Source organism: Mesocricetus auratus, unplaced genomic scaffold (assembly GCF_017639785.1).
Source record: "Mesocricetus auratus isolate SY011 unplaced genomic scaffold, BCM_Maur_2.0 Super-Scaffold_100001, whole genome shotgun sequence".
NCBI lineage: Eukaryota > Metazoa > Chordata > Mammalia > Rodentia > Cricetidae > Mesocricetus > Mesocricetus auratus.
The window spans coordinates 15,456,205-15,469,355 of NW_024429187.1; the positions used below are offsets into that span (position 1 = coordinate 15,456,205).

The 13,151-nt window shown below is 44.8% G+C and overlaps 1 protein-coding gene across 1 annotated transcript; it reads right to left on the reverse strand.

Annotated features, from left to right (window-relative positions):
• Positions 1-1,631: 1,631 nt before the first annotated feature.
• On the reverse strand, positions 1,632-12,923 carry Pthlh (parathyroid hormone like hormone). Its single transcript, XM_021228900.2, has 5 exons — positions 12,674-12,923; positions 12,335-12,431; positions 11,996-12,124; positions 5,631-6,047; positions 1,632-2,108 (listed from the first exon to the last, which is right to left on the reverse strand). Exons 3-5 carry the CDS (start codon positions 12,094-12,096, stop codon positions 2,099-2,101), a joined length of 528 nt encoding a protein of 175 aa, XP_021084559.1. The 5' UTR covers positions 12,097-12,124; positions 12,335-12,431; positions 12,674-12,923; the 3' UTR covers positions 1,632-2,098.
• Positions 12,924-13,151: the final 228 nt, after the last annotated feature.

Here is a 13,151-nt window from a genome sequence, read left to right on the forward strand (position 1 = left end):
TAACACTTTGTAACAGGGAAGACGCCAGTGTTGGCTTTTCACTTTTTTTAGACACGATACTGCTAACCTGAGACGTTTCTCAGAACATCTGAGCCGTATCACAAAGTCGTGCTTCACAAAGATGCCCGAGGAAGCATGGGGAAGTGTATGTGTCTTTTGGAGCTAACTCTACATTTATTATTATACCGGGTATCTAATTAACACCAGATGGATAAAGATTAAGTGCCCCATTGTTAGATTCACTTCCTTTTTGCAGTTTCAGAGCACTTAGGTCAAATCACCTTTACCTAAATTGCTGCTGCTTCATGAGTATCATGGAAGTCTAGGTTAAGCAATAGCGGTAATTTGCTACATTTATGTTGCTTCTTAGTCTTAATTTTGTTTTTGTGTTTTCCTGGAGGTAATCTTTCTCCCTTTATCTTCCTATCACATCAGTCTTACAAATTCATTTTGCACCACTGCCAAGGAAGCCAGGGTGTGTCTAAAGGTAGTGATGGGACTGAGAATGCCTTGGTAAGAATCAATGGCAGAAGGTCACACATTCCCTCTTTCCTGCTCCTGGCATTGGGCCACTTAGAAAGATAAAACTTCAAGATGGTTTTTGCAGCATTTTATAGTTTCTTGTAGACAGTGTTGTGTTGATTCCTGAAATCAGTGCATTGGTGTGGAAGAACCCTGGGGGACATTACTGCATTTTACTTTGTAAGTGCCCTCAAACTTCCAATAGACATTGAATAGGAGGTTGAACATTGATAGATCATTTCCGAACATGTGTATGTTTGGATCATAGAGGTTGGGTTTGGGTTTTGCTTGTGTGTCTTATGCTGAACACGGTTCATACCGGGTGGTGGTGATGGTGCATACCATTAATCCCAGCACTCGGGAGGCAGAGACAGGTGGATCTCTGTGAGTTCAAGGCCAGTCTGGCGGGTAGAGTGAGTTCCAGGACAGCCAGGACTACATGGAGGGACCCTGTCTTGGGAACAAAACAAAACAGGACACAGTTTCACCCAAATGTAGAGAGAGCAAGAGCTAGAGTGATATTCAAAATGGAGAAGGGGCTGGCTCCCTGTGGTGCTACATGTGTGCTGTGATGCCCAGAGTTCCAGAGACTGAGACTGCAGCAGGGTGGCCCTCACTTCTGAGGCCTTCTGAGCTGTTCTGTGGCTTCCAAACCACTCTCCTTTCCTAGTAGGAAACCATAACTAGCAGAATTCCCGAGCACATCTTCGCTATTGTTGTGAATGACAAACAAGCTCTTGCAAACTAAACTTTACATCGGCAAAATATATTCAGACTCATAAAGTCTTGGGGCCTCTTCTGTCTGGGCCTTAGCTCTGCACAGCCCTCTTTGACCCTTTCTCCTGACTTCTCTGCTTATTTTCTCCTCTTTCTTGTCTTCACTTCAGCTTGGAGTCCAGGTTGTTCGGCTGTTCTATTGACTTGAACTGAAATATTGGACAGAGGACACTTCAAGTGGTTTTTAACTGAAAGCTAATGTGGGCATGTTGGAATAGATGCCCACACTAACATATTAAGCTTGGGACTGTATTCAAGTAGAATTAAAAAAAATATGTTATGTTCCTCAGATTGGAAACTTTAAGGGATAAAATTCACAGTGTGAATCATGATGTATTTAGATTATATTTTATTAGACATTCTTTACAAATTTAAAATATTGCCATTTTTACATGCACAGAAGGAAATCAGTCTAGATAATTATATCTCAGCATTCATTAAAATCAACCACAAATAAAGACACTTTTTCATGTCAAATTCATCAACATACTTGATATGTATACCTAAAGTGCATTATGTTACAAAAAAATAGAGTCAGCAGCACCAAGATACATTTACAAAATAAATACATCATTTGACAAAATAAATTATGGTAACAGTGATAATAATAATTGGATTAGCCTTGGCAAAAAAAAAAAAGAAAAAATATTCACACGACCAATGTGCAGTTTCCTGGGGAGACAGTTTGATCCCAATGCATTTACAGTATGTACAGGCAATAAATATGTCTAATACTTTCCATATGTTTACTATTACAAAATCCTTGTAATGTGTCCTTGGAAGATCTGCGATGAAAGTTTCAATGCGTCCTGCGAAGACAAGAAAGGGAAAGGAAAGGGGTTACTCTCCCTTACAGACGGGATGCCGTGCAATAAAGATGTCTGTGAGAAGTTCAGGGATTCAGTGTGAAGACAGGGTAGACCTCAGGCAGTAGCCTACAGAAGGAGTCCTGATCCAACCGGGAGGTCATCGTGGCACAGATTAAAAAAAAAAGGGATCTGAATATCTATTTGTAGTCAGCCGGAAAAGGAGAGATGCCACGGAAAGCGTCTCCGTGAGGAACCTGGAGACGAAGCTAGGCTGGGTCACCAGGTATACTAGTAATTCCTCACTTAGAAGGTAACTTCTCATGATATCTGACTTCGGGGGGGGGGGACCCAGAGATCCTTCATTCTACCCAGAGAGTAGCTGTGTACTGTAAATCCTGGGCCAATCTCAAACTTGCAATCCTCCTGCCTCAGCCGCTGCCCCCACCCCAAGCACTGGGATTACAGGTGTGTACCACTCCACTCCACATAAAAGTCTATTTTAAGTGATTAGATGCCTGGGAATAAATGGAGTTACCCCTGCTCTGCCTGTGTGACTACTCAGTTAGTGCTGAGGTTCGTGTGTTTTCTAATTGGTCTGTGGCAGCAGTGACAGTTCTGGGAGCTTTTGTGCTCTCCGTAAAGTCCACCTCAGAGAATGGACACGCACTCGTTTCTAAGGAAACGGTTTCCTTGTGTCATTAACAGGCGGATGTGTGGGTGGAATCCTATGCTGCAGACGTATGTGGGTGTGGGAGTCAAAGACTCTTGACCATTTTGGAGTGTCACACTGCAGCTAAAGAAAGAAAAGTTGTCAGATGTGTAGGATGCCTCAAGGGGCTGACTCTTCCCCGGTAGTTTTGGTTGGAATATTTAAACGGCCCCTAAGTGGGGGGAAAAAAGAGCTTTTAAGATGAATATTTGAGCTGGGTGGATGTTAGCAGTAAAGCAAAATAAATAATAATACTTCAAAACTCACTAATTTGTGTGTTGCCCTGACTAAAATGTGTCTTACTAATTGACATTTATTGAATTGAGTAAAAGGGTAACAAAAGTGGGAATTAGCAGTATCTTGAACAATTATATTTCCCAAAAAGAAAGGAAGAGGGAACAACATATTAGGGACTAATTTTTACCCTATCTAGGCTTTACTTGGAAAAGCCAAATAAAATGTATCACATGGCCAGCATGAAAGTAGGTGTGTCTGTGTCTGTCTGTGTGTGTCTGTGTGTCTATGTGATAGTACTTAGAGTTTTAGCTTTTTTGACCACCGAAAAGTTCTAATTTAGTATTTTCCAAGTCAAAACATGATTTTAGTAAATGAATCCCTATTGCATTTGGGCATCTTGTACTGAACATCAAAGTTTTTAAAAATGTAATCTTAAAACTTAATGAGAGAGAGAGAGAGAGAGAGAGAGAGAGAGAGAGAGAGAGAGAGAGAGAGATGAGAGAACTTAAATTTCCCTGGTAGTTTTCTTTTAAGAAACTATATAATAATATATACTAAAGCTCACACCTGCCGTTTTGTCAGACCTCTAAGTCATCACACAGCAGCAATGTTCTTAAGGGGTTGGTCACTCGGGGACCTTTAAGTCTTTACTCTGAAGATTTTACCTGCATTCCCCGGTCTGCGTGTCTCTGCATATTCTGAGCAGCGCACTTGTGTGACCATGCCCCACTTTTATCAATTATCTTACCTCACAGTATACCTATGTCTATATTAGACCCAGAGAAATAGAAGCATAAGTGATTTTCATGAATACCCTTTTTTAAAGTTTGCACTTATCTTTGGGTATCTAAAAAATTACTGACAACCAATGCTCATGAATTATTATGACCAGCACTTGATCTAGAAAATGGGGAACAAATCTAGTTGGGAGTGGGGGTGCATTGTCCAATTCTAATAACTAACTCTGTTTTTCCAATTGTAAGATGCTTTGATTTTCTGTCTTGTAAAATGAAATAGTTTCCTCCTTTGCCTCACAGAAACTTGCCCATTTTCCATCTAAAACACACAGCATATGATATGCATACACTTACATATATGTGAAGAAAACAGAACCGAGTCTCGGGGTGCTTGCAGTCATGTGATCTCATCTAATTTTCACTTAACTTCATGAACCTGGGACATTTTCCCAGAAGACAAAACCAAGTCTTGACTGAGGCTTCCTTTGCTCCAGGTGGTGGGTGTTAATGTTGGACTCAAGACCTAACCTTGAGTTACCCAACTTTACAACCCGTGAGTGCCATGAGTTCCTGCATCTGTGTGTGAAGGCTAAACCAGCTTTGAGACATCATGTCTCCCTATTGCTACTTTCTGGTATAGAAGACATAAATCCCAACTAAGACTGAAAAATGCCAGAAGCCATTCTGTTTTCTTGAACTGGCAGAGACAGGAATTAGATGTAATTAAAAATCAAATGAATGCAAACATGTGTTTCAAAAAAATAATTTGTTTACATCGAAATAAGTCAGAAATGTAATGAAATACATTTAATTAAATAGCATGTGAACGGCTCATAAGTGCTTATATTGAGATACTGCCTGGCCATGTTGTTTTCCAAGACGTTGACATGGGGAACATGTTTAATTTCCCAGTCAATCCAGGACAAGGCTGGCTAGGTTCAGAAGCTCAGCTAAGAACTGGAATTACTCTAACTCTGTTGTGGGGAACACTTATAGTCCCAGAATTTGAAAGGCTGGTGTTAAGAGAAGCTTTTTCCTTTGCTATCCGCTTTGGTTTATCCCCCGCCAGTCGCCTGGGCTCTGCCGCGCCAGCCTGGTTCTAGATCCGCACGAGTCCCAAATAAACACACAGGAGGCTATATTAATTATGAAGCTGTTGGCCTTGCTTGTTTCTAACTGGCTAGCTCTGACTTAAGTAATTACCCCATAATTGTTAATCTAAGTATGTTTCTTACCGGGGAGGTTCCAGGCTTCCTACCCCAATGGCGGTTACATCTCGAACTCTCTTGTCTTTCTCCTTCCCAGAGTTCTCCTGGACTCCTAGTCCCTCCTATCTAGGTTTCCTATAGGCTCAACAGTACTTTATTGACAAATGCACAGGACTTCCCCCAACAGGCTGGGGCAGGAGAATTGCTTTGAGCTCACAGTCAGCCTGGGCTATGAGGAAGACCTTCCTCAGGAACAAAATAAACAAACAAACAAAACCAGGAGGAAGGAGGGAAGGGGGAGGAGAGGAGGGGAGGAAGGGGAGAGGAAGGGGAGTACTGGAATGAAAGAAGGAAGGGAGGGAGGGAGAGAGGGAGGGAGGAAGGGAGGGAGGGAGGGAGGGAAGGAGGAAGGGAGGGAGGAAGGGAGCAGAGTTGACTGGGTCAGAGGGAGAGAAGTCGAGAGATTAAACTGTTGAGAGGAATAATAAAGAACAAGGCTGGGAGTGTGGCTTATATCTGGTTTTAAATCACGCAGCCAGGGATCAAGACACAGAATTGGAGAAGACTCTGGGTCTCTCTGACCATGGCAGAGGGAGGGGAGGGGGGCGCTACTGAGCACAGTTGCTGGTACCTTGTTCTGGGCTCCAGCGAGGTTTTGGAGGTGTGGGGCAGGAGATCCTCCAGCAGGCCGCTCCCAGCTGTGCCTGGCCAGGCAGACCTAGTCCTTCTTTTCCTCTTCTCCTGCTCCTTGCGCTTCCCGGGCTTGCTTTTCTTCTTCTTCCCGGGCGTTTTGAGCGGCTGCTCTTTGAAGGTCTCCACCTTGTTTGTTTCCTGAGTTAGGTATCTGCCCTCATCGTCTGACCCGAACCGCACAGGGTGGTTTTTGGTATTGGGGGCAGGCTTGGAGTTGGGGGACACCTCCGAGGTAGCTCTGATTTCGGCTGTGTGGATCTCGGCGATCAGGTGGTGGAGGAAGAACCGGCGGCGCAAGTCTTGGATGGACTTGCCCTTGTCGTGTAGTAGCTGATGCTCTGACACCGCGCGTTTGCTGTGGGGGGAGAAGGCATGGTCAGCAGAGGCCGTGCACATGCGCGCCCCTGCTAGCAGGTCCCTGGCTGGAATAAGCTGGGGAGATGGGGAGCATTCTGTCCAAATGGGGGTCATCTGTATAAAGCAAAGGGGTCATCAAGTTCAGCTCTCACTCCTGCTAAAAACACCGTGACTAGGTTATGCTCAGACACAGGCAGACATGAGGCTCAGTCACACAGCTCTTGCTCAGCATGTGCAGGGCCCTGGATTCTGTCTTCTGAACCAGGAATACATAATAAGGAACAAAAGAAAATGTTGTTCTGAGGTGTTGCTGCAGAAATCTCACTAGGAGATGGACCCTAATCACGTCACTCTTGCCAGAATTCTGTTGGAGAAACAAACCCAGTTGTCCAACTCACTGCTTTTCTGGGATAGATCCCATTCCAGGAAATGCAAATGAAGTTGCTCTAAGTGAGCACCCTTTAAGCTCACACACACAGACACAGACACACACACAGAGACATAAACAGACATAGACATACCCAGACACACAGACACATAGACAAACACAGACACAGAGACACACACACAGATACACAGACATAGATACACACAGACACACAGACATAGACATATACAGACACAGACACACACATAGACACACAGACACAGACACACACACAGACATAAACAGACATACACACATAGACACACACAGACACACAGACATAGACATATATAGACACTCACATATACACACATAAACAGCTGAGCACAGCAAGTGTGAGAGTAAGAGGCAGGAAGACAGAGGGGAACTAGGGAACCATGGGGCCAAGATGCATGAGTATGAGGTGTGCGATTAGAGTAAGAGCCTAGACGTGAAGGTGGACAGAAAGGGGACAAAACTATCTCTGTATTCATCTCAGTGAGATCCCGCTTTTCCTTTGGTACTTCAGTGTTTTCTTTTTAATTAAATATATTGGGGATCAGAATGATGGGGGCCACCTATAACTCCAGTGCTTGGGAAGCTGAGCCAAGTGGATTTCTTTGAGTTTGAGGCCATCTAAATGTTAGGATGACAAACATGACTCTTGTCATGCCAGTCACCAGGCTTGCCTTCTAATTACACATTCTTATATTCTTATCTTTATTTCCTCTTCCTTCCTTCCTTCCTTCCTTCCTTCCTTCCTTCCTTCCTTCCTCCTTCCCTCCTTGCTTCTCCCTATCTTCTCCTTCTCCTTCTTCTTCTTTTTGAGGCAGGCTACCCTGGAACTCGTTATGGATCCTAGCCTGGGCTTAAATCCCTCTTTAGCCTCCCAAGTGCTGGGATCATAGGTGTGTGCCACCATCTAAAGCTTTTAATTAAGCTTTGTGCCAAACCCCAGTCGCCACCAGCTGACCAGCTGTCTGGAATGGCTTCTCTCAGAAGTTTCTGAGTGTATTTCGAAGGCTCACTTCATAAGCCTTCTACCAGAGTGTTTGCATGCCTTTTATGCATTTTAAATAGAACTCCACCAACCCCTCAGAGAAACAGGGGAATAACAAGCAGCTTCATTGGGTCCATTTTAAAGATGGGGACTATGAGGTGTGGAGAGGAGAAATCTCACAAAGAAGGACTATGGTTCTTGAAAGTCAAGGCTATCTTTTTTTTTTTTTTTTTTTTTTTTTTTTACGAGACAGGGTTTCTCTGTATTGTTTTTGAGGCTGTCGGTCCAGCCTGGCCTCGAACTCATAGAGATCCGCCTGCCTCTGCCTCCTGAGTGCTGGGATTAAAGGCGTGCGCCACCACCGCCCGGCCAAGGCTATCTTTTTAATGCCCCCAACACTTTCTCAAGGCCAAGAAAGACAGAATCAAGTACCACAGAGGCAACAAGAAGTGTGGGGCGCAGAATAGCAAACCCCATGACAATAGGCTGACCACACGAAACTGATCATAACCCTTGAAGACCAACTCCACTGGAAGCCGATTTTATCACCAAAATAAGGAGGTAGGATTCTCAGAGCTTGGTTTTACTGTGGGGGTGGGATGAGGTCAGAATGCCAGCTTCCTTGTAGTATTTTGGTATGGGGACTGACTTTAAGCCATATAGCTTGTTAAAAAAAAAAAAAGACATGACTTCATGGAAAGGAATTTAACAGGAGCCTGGTTTAAATGAGGCATGAAGGCGGCTCTCTTCCTTTCTGAAGGTGCCACATGTGAATATAGATTAAAATTCTCATACTCTGGTAACAGTTAGTAATCTGGAAACTTTTAATAGGCTACAAATTTGAGGTTTGGATACAATGTATTTATATCCTCTAATAACATTTTTAAAGGACAGGATTGCTCTAAGGACTGCTCTCAAAGCACTTGGCTTTGGCGTCTTTTACCAAAAATGTTACATTGGAAAGAAACTTTCGCTGATAATTAATTATTCTAGGGTCTTTTATTTCTTTCCCAATCCCTGGCTGTTGTCCTTCTCATGTTCAAGTTTATTACACAGCTCAATTCTATCTGAACTTGGAGCCAAACCTTTAGTGGTTGGTCTGTTTGAATCAAGACACCATTGCCCCTGCCTCTGTGACTGGCATGGGTGTCTGTCATCTTGGCCGGCCTGGCAACCGTGAGTCATGGCACCTTCACAACTCAAGAGCTGTACTTTCCCAGGATGGTTCTCATGGGAAATGCAACACTAGCCTATCCTTGTGTTTTATAAAACTTGACTGTCACAGTGTTTGTTGCCTCTCCCGTGAGGTGCAAGCTCCCTATCTTGTTTTGAGAAGATATTGTTAACACAGTGGAAAACACATTTAATTTTATTTTCTGGTGTGTATTTTTGCTATGTAGCTGGGAATGACCCTGAGCTTCTGATCCTCCTGCCCCTACCTCTCCAGTGCTGGGATTGTAAGGTACATCACCATGCCTAGTTTACATGATGCTGGGGACTGAACCCAGGGCTTCATGCATATAAGGTAAATACCCTATTATCTGAACCACTCACTCTGAGCCAGTCTAGAAAACACAAATTTTCTTAGATGCTAAGTTAGACAAATGACTTAGTATCTTAAATATAACTTCCTTTGAAATACCGTGGCCATACACCTCTGCCTGAGAAATTGCATTAGAGGGGTGGAAAAACACAGCAATATCTTTATCATCAATGGAAAACAGGGTCCATAAAATGATCTACTTCTAAAGTAAGACAAAAGATGACTCAGATAATCGACATGAACAAACAGCATGTATCTTGGATGTGAGGAATAAGCTAAGGGGTTTTCAATGTTGTTGATAACTCTGAAGCACTTTAACTGCAAACATGACACAGTCGTTATCTGTGACTCATGAAATCTGTAAACATTTCACAGCACAGTGGCTCATGTGGATCTTATTATAGACCTAAGAAAAATGGGTACATTATGCTTCATCATCGTCATTGATCATTGTTAATAAAAAAAGACAAAAACTGGGCAAACTGTTTATCACAGATAACTTGAACTTTAGTCAAAACATAGCTTCTCTGACAGACAGAAATACCACTCTCAATGGAGTTCCCCAGGAGGGAAATGAAGTTTCTAAGGAGCTATCAAGAAGGGGAACAGCAGTCATGGAAATTTCTCTGCCGGCAGCAGCTTGAGTGTGCTGATGTGAGGATAGGGCATGCACTAGAAGTCTGAGAAAGTTCTGTGGTCCACAGAGGACACAGAGTTAGGGTGTTAGAGTTAGTGTGACTCACAACACTCCCTTCCAACCCGATGACTCAGTAGAAAGCTATGCCTTCATTATGTGGAGTAGACCCAATCTAGCCTAAGCAAGACAGTCAACGATGCCTCAGGCTTCTCCATGTCCTGGGGTTCCCTCGCTATGCCAAACAGTTGGGGAACCACTAGCCACTGTGTTCATCCACACAGCGGCATCAGTTCACTCCAGCTTACCAGTCACCTTTAAACGGCTTAAGAAGCACACTTATCATAATCTCCTATCTCTAAAAAGGCACCAATCTCTATCTTAAAAAAAAATCAGTGCATCTTAAATAGTGTCCCTAAAATTGGACATTAATATGTTGTGGTGATAAGTTAAAATTTCTTTCAAGGAGCTAACCTGATCTTGGGGAATAGCAGGTAAATGTTTTGTCCAGCATAAGAATGTACTGTCACTTGGTAGCCATGCATTTTTTAAAAAATGACTATTTTTTAAACTCCAGTTGGCTGTGATGATCTAACAAAAAAATTTCATTTGCCAATGATTTCGACTCCCTTGAAAAACCCCAGTGTGATGTGATTAGCCATTAGGTATGTGAGTGTCTCATAATTTTATAACCATAGTCAAGTGTGAGTATTTCACTGCAATATTGTATTTCACCTACAAAAAAAAGCTAAAGCAGAGACCCCAGCTGCCAAATGGTTTCTGATAGGTAGTTTTGTAAGGTGCAACAAAGAGTTAAAAATAGCTATAAGGACAATTTAGTGCTATTTTTATAATGTCATTGTAGATTCAAGCATGGTTCATTTACTCTTTCTCAAAAGAGAAAATAGGTATTAAGCAACTTTAAAGAAAAAGTTGGCATTGTTCCAAGGCAGAAATTCTTAGCCAAATAAATACAGTATGTAAGTGTGCTTTTTTTAAAAAATCCAGTTCATCTGTATTTATATTTGGATGCTGGGTAATTGAATTTCACACAAGTCTTAAAAATGAGTGAAAAGTCTGAAGACAACTTTCAGAAACAGCCAGCAGAACACTCACTCTTGGGACACAATACTGCTTTATCACAGTACAATGTTCTACACAACTCGCCTTTGGAGATTCAGAATAGATTTTCATTCTGGTGCCAAGATCCAGACAAGTCTAAAGTAATTTCATTTAAAGATTTTTCTGCCGAACTAATAAGAATAGACCAAATGCAGGCACAGAACAGTTGTCTTTTTGTATACCCTTGGGAATTTACAAGAAGCACCAGGAACCTGCCTGTTAATATTAGGTAGATATTGCTGTTTCTATTATGAGGTGAGCAAGTCCCCCTTAATGCTTTCTCCAGAGTCAAACTCTGCTCGGTTCTTAAACTTTATGGTTTTCCCATCCTGAACGCCGAGTCTGCTGCTCAGAGAGCAGCCCAAAGACGCTGTTACATATCCGTCGATGAACTGCTATGCCCAATATACTATGGAGACAGCCAGACTCAAGCACACCTACAACTTCCCAAACACCACAGCGATATTTTGCTGTGTACTTAGATGTCTGCTTATCTCAAAGTCAAAATCTCTCGTCTTAAAAAAAAAAATCACCAACTGAGAATGTCCAAATGCAAGCTTTCAGCCCGCAATGCAAATATTTCGACTCTGGATTAAGGAACCGTTAGCAATAATTCCAGGAAAAAGAAAGTTTCCACGCCTAAAGTCCATTTGAGAGGCAAGCACGCCCGCCTTCCTGAATGATATCGATACTAAAGCTGGAAGTTTGCCACTGAAAAGTTGCTACTCTAAATTATATAATATGCTTCGTTATGCAACACAGTCCTGTTTTATATGCTTAAAGTTATGTCATTCATAATAAAACCAGACACAGGGTTTTTGCTGTTCACACACAAACTGCCACCCACATTTAGACATATCCACGCGCGCGCGCGCATACAGGCACACAAACGGCTCCTGGATCCCTGGGCTTTCTGCTGAGTTTCAGAACCTCCCTGGGCCGGTAAAGTAATCTTGGTGGTTTCTCCTCCCTGCAGGCTGAGATCTTGCCGGCAGAGATTCAGGGAAAGGCTCCCTCTTATGGAAAGGCACATCAAACTTCTCTTTCGCCTGTCTGACCAGTTCTACAGAGGACTCTACTGAGCTCAACCCCTTGGTAGCAGGTACCCCGGGGTGACTGTGTCAGACTCAGGCTGGGAGCACCAGGGAAGGCTCCTAGCCCTGGATCCCCATGGCCCCCAGCCTGGCCACCTCTGGCGCTGGCAGTCCCCACCCTGCGACCCGGGAGGACCCAGTACTCACAGCCTGCGGCTGAGCCCCTCCACGGAGCGCCCGCAGGAGGGCATGGCGTAGCCGAGCAGGAACACCAGGACACTCCACTGCCGAACCAGCCGCCGCAGCATCTTACCGCTCGCTCGCTGGCTCTGGGACCTGCAAGAGTGGATGGAACCTGAGAGTCAGTCCCAGCTCTCCATCTCTTTCCGGCACTGTCCCGATCCGCTCCCTCTTCTGGAAGCCCGTGGGTCCCCAACAGCCACTCCAATGTCGAGAGCATCTCACAAGTTACAAGGAAAAGGAAAAACAAGAAAAAGAAAAAAGAAAGCAAAAACAAAGTTTCTCTGGAACCCCCGGAGCACTTACTTCTGTAGGAATCAGCGCCTCCAACTGTGCCTCTCCCAAACCACACAGGCAAAAAGGGACCCGAGACTGGGGCGAAAAAGCAACCAGAGAGCTTCCTCTGAAAGAAGAGCGAAAACCCCGAGAGTTTCACATAGGCATAGGGGATTCGTGGCGCGTTGCCGTGGCACCCATAGCAATGTCTAATTAGTCTTGGCGGCAGCGGTCTGGGGTTCGTGGGGCAGGGCAAACCCCTTCCTCAAACGCGAGCGTCCCGCGGGAGTCAGCTGCCCTGCGTTCCAGACCTCTGGGTGCACAGCCACTTGCGGGAGAGCGCGTATATATACATAGCTGTCGGTCTACCTCCTCCGGTGGGCTGGTTGCTTCCGGAAAGTTGATTCCACAACGCCCTTGAACAAGTTGCAGGCGCGCGTGTCGTGGATGCGAGGGCCAGGTGGCCGCGAGGGCGGGTTCCGGCGATGGGGCGGAGCGGCCCAGCTGGGGCGGCGCAGGTTGGAGAGGAGCTGCGAGCCCAGACCGAAAAGGTTCACACGCTCTGGGGCCAACCTGCTGAGAAATGAGCTAGTCGCAAAGAGGTGGCGCCCGAGGAACGCGCGCCGGCTGAGCAAGGGCGAGCTGGCCGGCGGGGGCGGGGAGCACAGGGGAGCCGGAGCCACCGAGCCCCACCCCAGCCCCAGCCCCGCGTGGGCCGATCTGAAGCTCTCTTTCTCGTGACCCGGCCTGCTGCCGCCTCAGTTGCAAGGTCCGGGAGCCCAGGTTGCTAAGGACGAGCAAAGCGGGAGACCCGGTGGCCTGAGACTTCCAGGAGTCCCAAGCTCGC